Below are 14,254 nucleotides of genomic sequence, written 5' to 3' on the forward strand. Positions count from 1 at the left end.
TTTTCACATTTTACATCTCCCTCTAGTTCCTCCTCCCGATCTACCCAAACAAACCACCGGACCAGAGGATGCAACACCATGATATGTCACAATGAAATCATCTCCTGAAAACGTGAGCAAAAGTCTGTCAGAGGCTTAAACTTGTGGTGTGATGACACCGACATATTGCCTGCTTTAGCTAAGGGGACCCACCCCTTTACGCACTTGTAAAAGTTTCTGATTGAGAAATGCATTTCCTGTGACCTTGCCAGCTTCCTGCACAGTACACAGATGAAAAATATTGTTGCAAAAAAAGAAAAAAAAAAGACACGAGTGGTCTGTGGAGCAGTTGTTACAGTTATGGTAAAATTCAGTGGAAGTGTTTTACCATAAACAGGAGGTGAAAGGTTTATCTCATTCTCATTCAGTGGCATTGCAGTTTTTAAGAATGTTATGTACTGTAGCATCTAGGCACCAATAACTGCAAGACTAAAGTCATTTTTAGTCATATCAAAGCCACTGAAAGATCCACACAAAGTCCCTCACTGGAGATTAGATTGTTATAGTATGCATGCTTCCATTTGAATTCAAGGAACTTTACAGGTTTCTTATGGTACAGAATAAAGCTAGCTGGTTCATAATGTAGAAAGTGCAAATGAAACATCATCACTGTGCAGCTTGTGCACTGCGGTGAGCTCACTTTTACTTCTCACACCCTCCAAGTTTTTACCTTCTCACCCCCCACCCTCTCTCTAGAGGGTGGTAAAAAAAAGGCAGTGAACTGTGTCAAAGGGTAGGTTGAACCCACTGCTTAAATTATTTTAATCCACATAGTTTTATAGTTTCCTAAATTTAGCCGGCTTATGTTTCTCAAGCGAATTAAATATACCTTATATGTCTATATTATTCCATGCACACATAAAAAGGAAGTGCTATTAAAATGTTATATTTGTGATGGTCACTCATGTTATAATGATTAGGAAATGTCCCTACATGCCTACTCTGTGCAGAGGCATGTAGGGACATTGCCCACTTGTTTCATACAGAGCAAAGAAAAAAAAATGCACATCTGAAAAAAGGAGGAAATTCTGGGAAATTTGGTTGCCTCACAAAGTGCACGTCATTTCCTCCTATGACAAATGTGTGGTTTCTGTCTTTTAAAAAAGTTTGAAAGCAGTGTGATTATGACAAGTCTGCGCAATTTGCCTGTGATACTCAGTGGAGAATGAATGGTCATGTAAAGAGCATGCATTTTCAACAGTTTACGGAACTGGCAGCAAGTAAGTTTTATCACATCTGTTTCTCTATTCACATATCAAAGAGCAATTAAACACTGTAGCATCTTTTCTTTCCATTGTGCATGCTGTTGCTGTTGTGGTTATTTTCGGTGCTTTATAGCTGCTGTTAAGACTAACTGAAGTTTCATAATCAGTTTCAGTGCTTCACTGTTTTTTAATAACATTTTGTAGTTTTGTTCCTGCATGACTGAAGTAAATCAGTTTTAAACTGTTTGGAGAATCTGTTGAATACTTAAAGAAACATATGATGGCATATAAGAATATATATAAGATAAAGAGTTGTACAACGACTGAACTGATAACACAGCAGACTTGTGTTCCCTTTTTTATTTGCTGAATGTTTTCTAGGTGGATCTATTTTTACCTCTTTGGCTCGCCACTTGTGGCTTTAAAATGAAGTTCCCCTCATTGATGTGATGTAGGATAACCATAACTGACTGGTTCCTTTCTCCTCAGCATTACTCTCTCTCCTGTTGGTTATGGCTGTTGATTCAACAAAAACTGTGGCGGCAAGCAGAAACCAGGAGTGTGGGAATTCTCTGCAGCAGACTTTGAAGCTCACCAGACTCGCACAGAAGGAATCTGTCGACCTCATCAAGACATATGTGAGTGCAGACATAAAAGTGCTATATCTTTTTTTTCTGTTAAAAGCCCATGTGCTTGTTGTATATGTCGACGTTACACAGACGTCGACTGTTTGTGTTCCTCTTTAAGATGTGTGGCATAATTAATCTGATTATCTTTTTTTTTTGCAGAAAGCCTCTCAAGGAGAGATGTCAGAGCTCCTCTGCAAGGTTTCAGTCAACAACATCCCTGACCCCAACATCTCCGGCCTGGAGCCCTCAGAGAAGATAGTGAGCATCTACACGCACCTCCAAGCCTTCATCCCACATTTCAAACGGGTGTACGAGCAGCAGGCAGATTTACAGATACCCACGAGCCCGCTGCTGGCCGAGCTCGCCGGCGCCAGCGCTCGCAGCAGGAACCTGGCTGCTCTTGTGAAAAGCTTTTACCAGAGCCTTTTCCCTAACCAGCCTATGCCAGAGCCGGCGGGGGGGCCGACGACACTACCTCCACCTCAGAACGTGTTCCAGCAGAAGGTCTATGGCTGTGTGGTCCTGAAGACCTACAAAGAGCTGCTGTCAAATGTTTCCAGACAACTGAGAACTCTAAAGAACAAAGTCTGCAGGAGGAGGATACAAATAAACACACCCTTCTGAGGATGACCTAAGGCTGGCCTTAGACAGTCAGTTTCCAACTTTACTAATATTCACTGGCTTTTGATAAAGACTTAAAAAGAAATGTGCATATGAAGGTGGCTGGTACATCAGTGTAATGGAGCCTATTTATGGTATTTAATATTTATTTTCTTGTTTCTGATAAAAAGAAATGCTGTTAAAAGATGAAGAGTGTCTCTATGCATGTCATGTATATTTATCTGTTACGTAACGTTCTACTTTGCTGGTGTACACTTATTTACTATATACAGAATTATTAAAAGATATTTTGCAGCTGTACCTCTGTCTTTTGATTTCTTTGTGTGATTGCATCTATAATGTACAAATCCAGCAACACAGGAGTAGTACAATATATCTGTTTTGACACTGTTAACAAGTTTTTTCCTGCTTTTGACGAGTTAAAAAAAGAAAAAAGAAAAAAAAAAATCAGAAAACAGTACAATTCATGTACGAAGCATCATGTGCTGTTTTCTGCACAGTATCAGTCCATCAAGAGGAGTTAAAAGAAAATCAGGAAGCTGCTGAGACGCTGACTGAGCTGATATCAGCTCAGAATGACGCATGTGTTCAGCACAAGGCTGCCATCAGATAGGAAAGATTTCATGACACTGGCGGGCTGTCTGGCTGGTCACAAGGTGTGGGTGGGTGTGGGTCAGATAACTGTATGTGTTAACAGTGCGCGGTTTGCAAACTCACATCGTCATATAGATGGAGATGCAACTATGTGAAGGGTGGGGTGTGGGAAAACACAACAGAAAAAAATTCCCTTGAATAATGAATAATAGACATGACGTGCAAACTTGTCATCGATACATATATATATACATATATACACCACAGATACCAAATATTTTTGTAGGAATGAAGTAATGCTTAACTAAACTTTCCTCAGATCACAAGCCTCTCAGGAAACTGGAAGTAGATGGGGGATTCACTCTAGGTCATGAATCAAGTTCCTTGTTATAACTCTGCTTTATTTAAAGCACAAACACAGAGGCTACCTCAGGACAACAGCAATTCTTCAGTCTACATTATTTATTCATTTTCACTACCCACTACCTGCTTTGTAGGACCTAACAGGGGGTTGAAGTCTATCCCAGCAGATACAGTATTTGTGAAAATGCAGAGGCACCTTGCACAGGTCATAAGAAGACCTTGCTTTTTTGCCTGAAAAACAATCTGCATACTTTCAATGGCAACACCACCAACAGAACTGGACAGGGCTGGAGATCGAACCCTTTGCAGTTGCTGTAACTGCTGACCCACCTGTCACCAGTCAACAGCACATTACTATAAGAATGTGTTGACTTCTGCTAAACTGCAACAGTTTTTGTCAAACTACTGTTTCCAAAGTCAGTAATATAATTTTCTGTAAGGTGCCTGCTTAGTGAAGGAGGGAAGGACACTTGATGTAGTTTACAGGCTTGATGTAAACTATATGCAGCAGTACTAAAATTTGCTGCATTGAAATCAATTTAAATGCAAGACAATATGCAATATGAAGAAAATGATCATTATTATATTTCAACTCAGACTAAAAAAAGCAAGGACCATGTTGACCAAATGTTAGTTTTAGGGATTTATATACATGAAAAATACAAGGTGTTATATGATGGATCATGTAATATGAAAAAAGACTATGATCATCACTGAAAACAATGTGACTGTGCAGCGAGGAACACAAGTAGTGACAATTCATCATCATCATCATTTTACATAATCTGAAATTGCATTACAAAATTCGTTGATGAATCAGGTGCAAGTTCATTACCATTTAACATGCTTTATATGTTTTGACCTGTAGAGGGCAGTATACACCCATGATGTCAAAGTGCATCAGAAGTCTGTGCAGGCCAGGGTAGGTAATCAGAGTGCAACTTGTGTGCAGCTTCCCAGAAAATGAAACAGACTTGTAAGATCAGAGACCTGCTTCTGACTGCCCATCTACTTGCATTCATTCTTACATTGCTTTCATGTTGATTTTTTTCTTTACATTTTCCACTTGGCTGTTCTTGATTTTTGGCATACACAAGATAGCTGTTTTGAGTAAGTAGTAATAGGACTGATGAGAGCTCCTGAAACTTCTGCTATGATGAGGCTGTAAAAGCTTTAATCACACTTGTCTTATATGTTGGAATAAAAAAGTGTCTGTGGTTTAAGTGTCGCTACATTAGACATAAAATGTTCAACTATCATCCCTAGCATCACTGTCACTCATGATTTTATGATCTATTGAGAGTCAGTGATATTTAAACTGTTCATAAACATAAACAAGACTGAGCACCAATAATCAGTTTCCATATTCTCAAACACACTCTGTGTTATGACTTCTCTGTCTTGTTAAAGACAAGTTTCCAAATACAACATATTATAATGAGATTATACTGTATACCACAGAGCACACAATTAACTTTGACTATGAGTCATTGTTTTTTCTGAGAAAGTATGGTGTGGCCAGCTGGATGTTTTTTTTCCCATGTACACTTAATTGTATTTGTTTGTTTATACCACTTGTCACTGTGTGTGTTTTGTTGAAAAAGTCACAATAATCTTTGTAAAGTGAAGCAGGATGGAGATAAAAATGGATTTGACGAAAAATCATTTTATATTTTACTGTCTGCTTTTAAGCATTTACTGTAATCTCGCATGACCGCACTCCCATTTCCTTTTTTTAAAATCAGAAATGCACATCATGAACTGGAGTCCAATGTGTTTCATGGGGTCTTTTATTGTGCAAATGTAGTGTGTGGCATATGCACCACGTTAAATACGCTGCAGTGTCAGAGTGAAGGCATTTCAAAATATTATCTTTGTATTTTTAGACATATATAGATATTTTTAAAGACGTATTCTTATATCCCTGATTATTGAGAGTTATTGATTTATGGCGTTAACATTTATAAAGGTTCATTTAGCATCCATATTTGCATGCATAGTCGTACTGTCTGTTCCTCCAGACATGGATATATGATTATTGCTTTGTTCAACTACTGATAAGCTGTTTATCACCTTAGTGATTATCTCATATTATTGCTTAAATTCAAATAAACTACCTTTGCTACATCTACAATATAAATATTTTCTTTAGATTTGCATAGTTATTCATAGTAAGGCATATAGTCAATGCAAGCGACATAAGTTGGTGTAGGAAACAAGCAATAGTTGCTGTTACAGTGAAACCAGAAATATCCGTTGTCAGAGTCTTCCCAAAGTCACTGAATAGTTTAACGTACCAACCTCACTTGCACAGGGTTGTCGTGTCCATATTCAAAAAGCGAATGTTCATTTTTGATTCGATTTCAAAGCCAGCCAGCAACTGCAAAGAGAGTTTTACATTAGTTACAGCTGTAACTCCTACCACTTCATTCAGGATGATCCGTAGTAATTATACTTGCATATTTAAATGTACTTTCAATGTATGCTAAACTAACATATAGAGTATACTATAGTGTATACTCTGTGTACCAACCTTGAGGAAATGCTCAAATGTAATGCCCTCATAGAATTCATCAGGTTCCTGTGTAAGAGAAAGCGAGGTTACTGACATTGTCCAGACAAACGGTAATTCAAACGTAACGTTATCTTGAGATGCTACAGCTTACATACCATGTGACCCATTGAAATACTGGCCACCTCTAACATGGCTGCATCAGCAATGCTTTTTGCCGTTTCCTTTCCCAGTGCCCCGCTGCGTGACAACAGCTCCTCCACCACCTGGAGGTTTTGAACAACAGTTGAAGTATAATAATATTACTATAATGACCACAAGACTCGAATCCCTGACATACCAGAGGCCTGAGGAAATGACACGCCTCCTCCCATCCCTAATTAGCTGCAAATTAACTGTGCTGCAGGAAGGCAGCTGACTCTCAAGTGGTGGAGTGGAGACGCACGTTTTCCAACAGTGGAGCTAGATATGAAACACAGAGATAACTTCTACTGTGTCAAATCTGTATCTTCATTCACCTTCAAAATTCAATTGAAAATGATCTAATAATGCTGGTAAATATGGATGCAGATGATAAACTCATGGTGACTCTGATTTCTCCAAAGACAGCAGACATTGTTATTGTCTTCTGTAGTGGACTTAAGTTCATTAAAAAGGTTTAAAATTGCACGAGCGGCCCGTGGAAGTGAGCAGAGGCTTACATGTCTGTATTCCTCGAGGGTTATCGTCCCATCGTTGTCTGTGTCATGCATGTTGAATAAAACTGCAGAGAAGAACACAACCGTCAGTTTAACTGCTGTGCGTCAGTCACAAATTATGTCAATCATGTGATCATGTGATTTGTTTTTTAAGACACACATCTCAGTTTCTCCTTCCTGACGCTCTCACGCTGTTCATCTGTCATGTTCAGAGACGGGGGCCTGAAATGGGACATGACCACCAGGAACTCCTCAAAGCCAATCTCGTCAACCGTCCCCTCGCCATTCTGACGGTAGTTTCTACAGGAATACACAAATATCTGTCAAATGTACAGGTACCAACTGTTTGTGATACTTTGAAAACAAAAGTAAATACGTTTATGTGTTGTCACTGTACCTTCTGTCAAAGAAAGCCTCTATGATCTGTGCACGGATGGGATTGCATGCCAGATCTGGGATTTCATTAAAGTGATCTCTCCTGTGGGCGTAAAAAATTTTTAAGGAGTGGCACATGGTGACATATATGACAACAAGTGTTGTAAGATTTTAAAAGTACAGCATGAAGCCTGTTAGGCAGGTTTCCAGTCGAAAAGAAATCTGGCAAAAGGCCAAGCTGATTGTTTTTTTTTCCATATGGAAAGTTATTTGCTTTAAAAATAAATCACAAGAAAAACAAAACACCACAAAGATGACACTGAATAATTCACATTATACCACTTAAAATTCCTAGATCATCAATTATAGCTCAAAATCAAGATGAATTTACCGCAGAGTTGTTTCATTGTGGCTCAGCTGTTTGAATCTTTTATGCAGGACTCCAATCTGTTCGAATGAAACTGAAAACAGAAAAATAAATAAATAAAAAAAATCAACCTTAGCACCATTTACCACTTGCCCGTGTGCAGACTAGGATTAACTCACAGGTTAATTTGTGTGCAAGCAAAAAATAGAAATAACAGGCATAAAACTGTTCAAATCAATAAATAAGCAACTTGTTGGTTGAGAGTCTTTAATCCCTGGCAAGTTTTACTGGGAGCTTTCAAGGCAGTAGATTTGGATATTCATATTTTATGCAAAACACTTTAGTTTGCTGCTGTCTGTCCCTATGCAACTATCACACTCAGTGAAACTTACACTCCCACTGACTTCAATTATTCATTGCTGCTGCACCAGACAGGGTCGTTTACCTTAGACACGGATATGTGTAATTGTATGTCAAATAATAGTCATCCCTTTTTTAGACATGGCACATATTATGACATTTCCCCTTTACGATAAAGCAGAATTAAAATTAGACTGAATAAGAAGTATATTTGCAACACACTGAGCTCGTGTTTTAACACGTCCTACACATCTGGCTGATTCATTTCGAAAGAAACGCCTAAAGCCAGTGCAAACATTAATAGTAACTACTCACATCCCGTCTTCTCCGCCAGATCAATGTATTCTGGCTGACCAGGTGAGGACTGTAGGGCACCCATGCCTCCCACCTGCCCGGTCCAGTTTTAATGGAGCCCGGAGACGGAAATGAACCGAAACTGTTGGAACTGAAACGGATCTCAGAGGGTCATGTTTCGGAATCATCCATCTCCACCTGAGTTTGTGTGAGCGTGTGTATGTGTAAGCTATTACATATCCAGAGCTCACGCCTCCTTTTCCCTTAGCGGTCGCCAGGCAGGTCTCATCCTCTGCAAACAGCACAGGCCACTTCCGCAACTACCGTCTTGATGACGACACAGTTTGAGGAACAACAGGCTGCAGTTTCAATTATTTATTCAGACTTGTGTGTGTGTGTGTGTGTGTGTGTGTGTGGGTGGGTGGTTTTTTTTTGAAAAAATCATTTATTCAGAGGCTGCGAGCGTTGAGTGTGGCCTGTTTGTTTACTGTCCATGCGGGAAAGACGGAGTGCAGAGATAGAAGTTACATAAGTAGCTCTTAGATATCAAAATACGGGCTCAAGTCACTGAAATATGAGAGATGTTGTTTCAAACTGCACAGAAATTTGAAGCATTTTAAACATTTCTTCATATTATATGACCATGAATTACTATAATGCCAATTTACTGCTTTACCCCATTTAACCCTGCCAGTTCCACAGGTGGAACCACCTGTATAGACTTATCCTTTGCAGTAAAACAGAGATTGTACCACCACAAAATCTCATTCTGGACATGTCAACGCTTCCAAAATGATCAGACACGTCAAGCTGACCTACTGCAAAATCCTTATAAAATGATCTACAAGACACCTATGAATGTTTCCATATGGTATGATTGTGTAGCTGTAAAAACATGGCATTTTGATAGATATAAACAAAATATTAGAGTATGAAAACAATCTCCCCATTTAGTAACTGCTCTGGAGCTGTAAATCACATCCCATAGTCTTCATTAGTGAGATAAATTTATCAGTTGTCACAGAAATGCAGGTGTTTTATTTTTTAAGGTGCTTCAAATGCATTTTAGCTTGATAAGTTGATATGACAGAAAGCTCCAGAACAGTTACTAAATGGAGGTGAGATTTTTTTTTGGACTGGTGTTTCTAATATCAAGCATGGACTTTGAACCTCGCTATTGTGTAGTGTTTATTGTGTCCTGTGCTGCCAAACTGACAGAGCGTGACTTTTTGCTGGAAGTTGAAATATTTGTGGTGGTTATCAGAACTGAATGGCATGTCCATTGTATTTGATCAAGCTGGAAGTTTAAACTTCTGACCTCTGCTTCTGACTCCACGAGTGCTGCAGGTTTGTCATCTACCTGAGCTGAACTGGACAATATACTGCGCATCCACCGTGAGACTTAAATGACTCACTCATGCTCTGACTGTTTCAGATTACACAACTTCTTGAGGTTTTAACCACTTCTTAAACAGCACTTGACACAGAAAGATAAATGGCTGCAACAAATGAAAGATTAAAGCTTAAGGCAGAAATCTGCTGCAGTGCTGGTTTAAACCATCAAGCGTGTTGCATGTAAGGCCATTTTCAGGAAAAGGTCTGTTGTGACATCACTTATGGGGGTGTAGCCTGGAGATAAAACATCACAAACACAGATCAGCCAGCAAGTGAGTCACTGTTACTTGTCTGAACTCCGATAACTTACTCACACACAGCATGTGGGGAGTGTTATTATCAACGTATCCTACGCGAGGATCTGCAATGAGCTCAAATATGTTTTGTTTGTCAGAGACAGTAATTGTCAGCTCTTATCAGCCAACCACTTGAAGAGTTCAGTCAATATTTGTAAAAAGGACCACATTTGTAATTATATATAAGCCTATTCTATTTTTATGCAGACCTACAATATGAAAATGAAACAATACACATGGAAAAAGCGCCATATGGTGTCTGACAAGCTTTAATAAATGATCTCTTCTTGATGACTGTGGTCCTGGCTTTGTGTTGTAAAGAACTTCCTCATGTACGCAATGTACAATCATTCCACTAACCAAAGTGAAACAAGCTAAATGCTGAATATATTATTGATCAAAACTATGTAGTACTGGTATACACCACAGGATGGCAGCATATTGTCAACAACTAGATGAACATTGGTTTCTGACTGTGAAGAAACATCAGTTATTCCTAAATTTGTTTTGTTTCCATTTGGGGCAGGGGCAAAAGATACATATGATGTGTGTGTGTGTGTGTGTGTGTGTGTGTGTATGTGTTTGTGTGTGTGTGTACATCGAAGTGCATTTATTTTATACTGTGTTTACCCTCAGTCACTTGAGGATAGTATTTATGGTTCCATATCATGTCATTCTCTTCACATTAACTGTGTTGAATATACTGTTAATCACAGGGTGCTCATTTTCAGTCTTATATCAACAAATTATACACTGTCACTTCTCTTTCCCCTGTCATTTGTATGGCATTGTGTGGGTTCTTATCAATTTATAATGAGCTGATCCCAACCTGTCCTATTTCACAGCTGTTTCCAGAGCTGTCAAACCTCCCACAATGTGTGATGGTTGCATCCTCCAGTCATGAGGAATAGCTGTCACTGCTAATGGTGAATCAACAGGCATCATGAGGAAAACACAAGCAAACTGCTCGGAAAACAAAATCATCTTATCCTGCTGTTTTACCTTGTTATCTTCCACTGGACACTGTTCTTTTACATGCTAGCTGACAGTGATGCAAAATGTGACAGATCACCTTTTCATTTTTGATATTCCCTCATCTAGACACCATTATCCAGGTGGATCTCACAAACTGACCAAAAGAACCTTCCTGATTAACACTGTGCTTGAAGTTGAGAATTTATGGAAATTGTCACTTTTTAAGCTTAAGCACTCAACAGGTTTCCTCGCCCTCCCGTCTCCTCATACACAGTCTATTAGGAAACCTGAAAGCCCCATTATGACACTAGTCAATTATGAAGTAAATTAAGGTGCAGTAACAGAATATAATGAGTGCTGGGAGGGTTCCTTGGACTCTTTCTATTTGTTTCTCCAATTAGAGTCCCCCCCTCAAGATATAATCATCTGCTTGTGAGAGCTTTTTATGTTCTCTGGTGTGACTTTGAGAAAATGCAGTCTGTGTCAAGCCATTAGTCCCTGCACCATGTTCAGATTAACCAGTTAGGGGGCCTCAAGGTAATAATTTGTTGTTAGGTCCTCATTGCCCACCCTTCCCTCACGCCCTCACCTTGAGACCTATCCAAGAAACCAACAATATCTGCTAGACTGGAACACTACTTGGCCTCATGTTTTCCTGTGTGCCATTCACTGCCAGTGCCATTAATCAAACCTTACCTATATTTAACCATATGTGTAAGTTTAAGTTCCAAAATTACATTTTAGCACAAGATTTGAACAATGCAGGTTAGTTGATATTTTCCTTTAGAGGTGCAAACTCCTACATACATTTCAAATAAATCACATTACATAACCAGTTGAACTGAAGGTCTGGAGGGTTCTAGTCCCCGGGGAAGTTGCCTGCTTTGCCAAGTTTGTGATCCTGCCTGTCCAACTACTGCCAATGAAGTAACTAATGAAACTAAAAAACAGTTTAAAATGGTTTAATTATCTGTAAGCTACTGGCCCACAACAGCTCAGAGTAAAAGAGGATGTTAGTGGTTGAAAGAGCTCAACAAAATCAGAACATGTTCATTTATTCTCCCTGTGCAGGAGAATTGATGCATCTAATAGTACGCAATCTATCTGGTCTGAAAAACAACAATACATTTTCTTTTCTTTATCAGTCTCTGCCCTTGAAACGTTCTTTCTCATAAAATTGTCTCACTCACTGCGTGTTGTGTTTGTGTGTCTGTGCTGTAAATATTACAGAGCGCACCACACGTTTGATGGCTGGAAATTGATTTGAATAAAGACTCTGCTTCAGAGAGAGAGGGGGGGGGGAATAAGGAGATGCCTGTTACATAGGGAGACAAAAAAAAAAAAAAAGGGTTGGAAAAGCATGGCCAAGGAGAGAGGGCAGCCTGAGCCTGTTTTGCATGCACGGGGGCTTCTGTGGGAGAAGGAGTTGACAGGGCGCCGCAGTGCTGCCTCCAGCTCTCAGACAACAGCTGCTCAGAAAGAGGAGACGTCCTGAGGGTGCTGCGACATGTCTCGCTCTTTCTCCATCTCTCTTTTCACCTGTCTGCCTCTTCCTTTCACCAAACAGACACACGCTTAGACACATGCGCAACTTGCTGCCTCCCCTACATTCATACACACACGTCTCGTTCTCAATGACACACAAACACACACACAGGGGCGTGTGGGTTGTGGGATTAATAAGTAATTGGCAGGATGCCTGCTCTCAAACAAAAACACTCAAAATAAACCAGGTATAGCTGAATTTTTGATGGAACCTGTTGTTTGCTCTTCTCTCTCGTTAAGATGTTTATGAAGAATAATTATCAGCAGTTTAATGGAAGTGAAACGTTCTACCTGCTCTATTTTCCAAGCTGCTGATGACAAAGAATTGAGTTGACAAGCCTTTGAATTAACAACAAAAACACAATTTTAAAAATTTGGCATCTGTATAATTTGGTTACTTGTGAAATTTGTGTGATGGCTTTTGATTCATCTCCTCATGCAAAGAATAGAAAACCAATTTATGCTGAGTAATTTCATTCACAACCTGAGAATCAAGCGCAGCAATATTCGTATTTCTATTGTCACCACAACTTTTGTGAGAGTGATGAATTATATCTCACAATAACGTTGTAGATTGTTTGATGCGACAGCTCACATATTTCATGACTGATGAAACGTTTTCTTTCCTTTCGCAGACAAAACCCCATTAAAGAAAGACTCCCCTCATGCCAAAGTATCAATCTGTGTTTCCTCAGACGTTCTCGGTCTCACATTAAAACTTAAGGGAACATTTAATTCCAAATGAATACCAGTTAATTAATCCAAATGAGCGCATGACAAATTTATGAATGGTCACCCCACATTCATAAGGCATGCTATACATTAATATAAATTGAGCTGAAATAAGATTCAGAACCCAGTTTTTTGTTTGGCTACTTTTAATTACTTTCATCACTTTAGAGGTGACCCAGTTCTAAAATCAAAACATCCAGAAAGGGCGGGCGGGGTGCTGAGAATTGAATGAGAATAATTACTGTTTCTCATGAGAGGGGATACTAGCTGAAAATACCTTCAGTCTATGTGGCTAAAAAAGAATAAAATATTATACATGGGTACAACCTAAGATTATGTGTCCAGTGCTGAAGAGCAATGTCAGCGCTTGTATGTGGTTTTAATCTTATTACTCATTCTACTGCAATAAATCAGGAAAGTAATTTCACAGCTTTTTCAGTTTGCTTTTGAATTGATAGCACATAAAAGGACAAAAAATGTGCCTTTTTTGCCCTTGGTTTGTCGATTCAGAAAAGGAGAAAGGATTGCAGAGGCATGGATGGGGCTTGCTCTGATCTCCAGACAGAAAGAAATCAATTTCAGAGTACAAGCGGTTCAGAGACAGGCAAAGACGATGCTACAGTTTAAGACAGTATGGTTGTAGTAGTTTGTCAGTGAAGTTTAGAGGCATAAAAGTCATTATATCACAATCAAGAGGATTTATTTAAGATATAAAATCCATCAAAACTATCCATTTTTTGGTGGTAATACAATAACTTCCTCTTGCTCCTGTGGGGGGGTAGGGATCCCTCATCTCTCCCAGGCCAGATTGTAGATACAATCCCTCAAGTGTGTCCTTGGTTTGTTCTAGGGTGTCTTCCAGGTTGGTCATGCCCCAGAACACCTCCAAACAGAACCTGGCATTTTCATGGGATGCCTTAACCACCTCAGACAGCTCCTGGCAATGCTAAGAAGGAGAGGTTTTTCAGAATCACAGAGCTCTCTTTAACGTAGACGGTGTCCAGCCACCCAGCGGGGAAACCTCATAAAAGTTGCTTGTATCTGCAATCTCATTATTTCTGTCACTATTCAAAGGTCGTGACCACGTTTGAGGATTTGAATGAGAACTGGCAGATAAAATGAGAGCTTTACTTTATAGCTCAGTTCTGACTCCCCCACCACATTCTGATGCAAAGCCTGTCAGCTGATGCCCCTAACTGATCATCAATCTCACAATCCTTTGTAACATTGCTCTACAATACTTCACCTGAACTC

At 39.4% G+C, this 14,254-nt stretch overlaps 2 protein-coding genes across 2 annotated transcripts; one reads left to right on the top strand and one right to left on the bottom strand.

The window, feature by feature from the left end:
* The first annotated feature begins 1,121 nt into the window (after positions 1-1,121).
* On the top strand, positions 1,122-2,794 carry m17 (IL-6 subfamily cytokine M17). Its single transcript, XM_018671215.2, has 3 exons — positions 1,122-1,259; positions 1,734-1,882; positions 2,033-2,794. The coding sequence occupies exons 1-3, from the start codon at positions 1,205-1,207 to the stop codon at positions 2,495-2,497; spliced, it is 669 nt and encodes a 222-aa protein (XP_018526731.1). The 5' UTR covers positions 1,122-1,204; the 3' UTR covers positions 2,498-2,794.
* Positions 2,795-5,223: 2,429 nt separating this feature from the next.
* Positions 5,224-8,378, bottom strand: tescb (tescalcin b). Its single transcript, XM_018671211.2, has 8 exons — positions 8,079-8,378; positions 7,428-7,497; positions 7,059-7,139; positions 6,822-6,961; positions 6,665-6,726; positions 6,122-6,229; positions 5,985-6,032; positions 5,224-5,831 (listed from the first exon to the last, which is right to left on the bottom strand). The coding sequence occupies exons 1-8, from the start codon at positions 8,140-8,142 to the stop codon at positions 5,754-5,756; spliced, it is 651 nt and encodes a 216-aa protein (XP_018526727.1). The 5' UTR covers positions 8,143-8,378; the 3' UTR covers positions 5,224-5,753.
* Positions 8,379-14,254: the final 5,876 nt, after the last annotated feature.

This window comes from Lates calcarifer, linkage group LG9, assembly GCF_001640805.2.
Source record: "Lates calcarifer isolate ASB-BC8 linkage group LG9, TLL_Latcal_v3, whole genome shotgun sequence".
Classification (NCBI taxonomy): domain Eukaryota; kingdom Metazoa; phylum Chordata; class Actinopteri; family Centropomidae; genus Lates; species Lates calcarifer.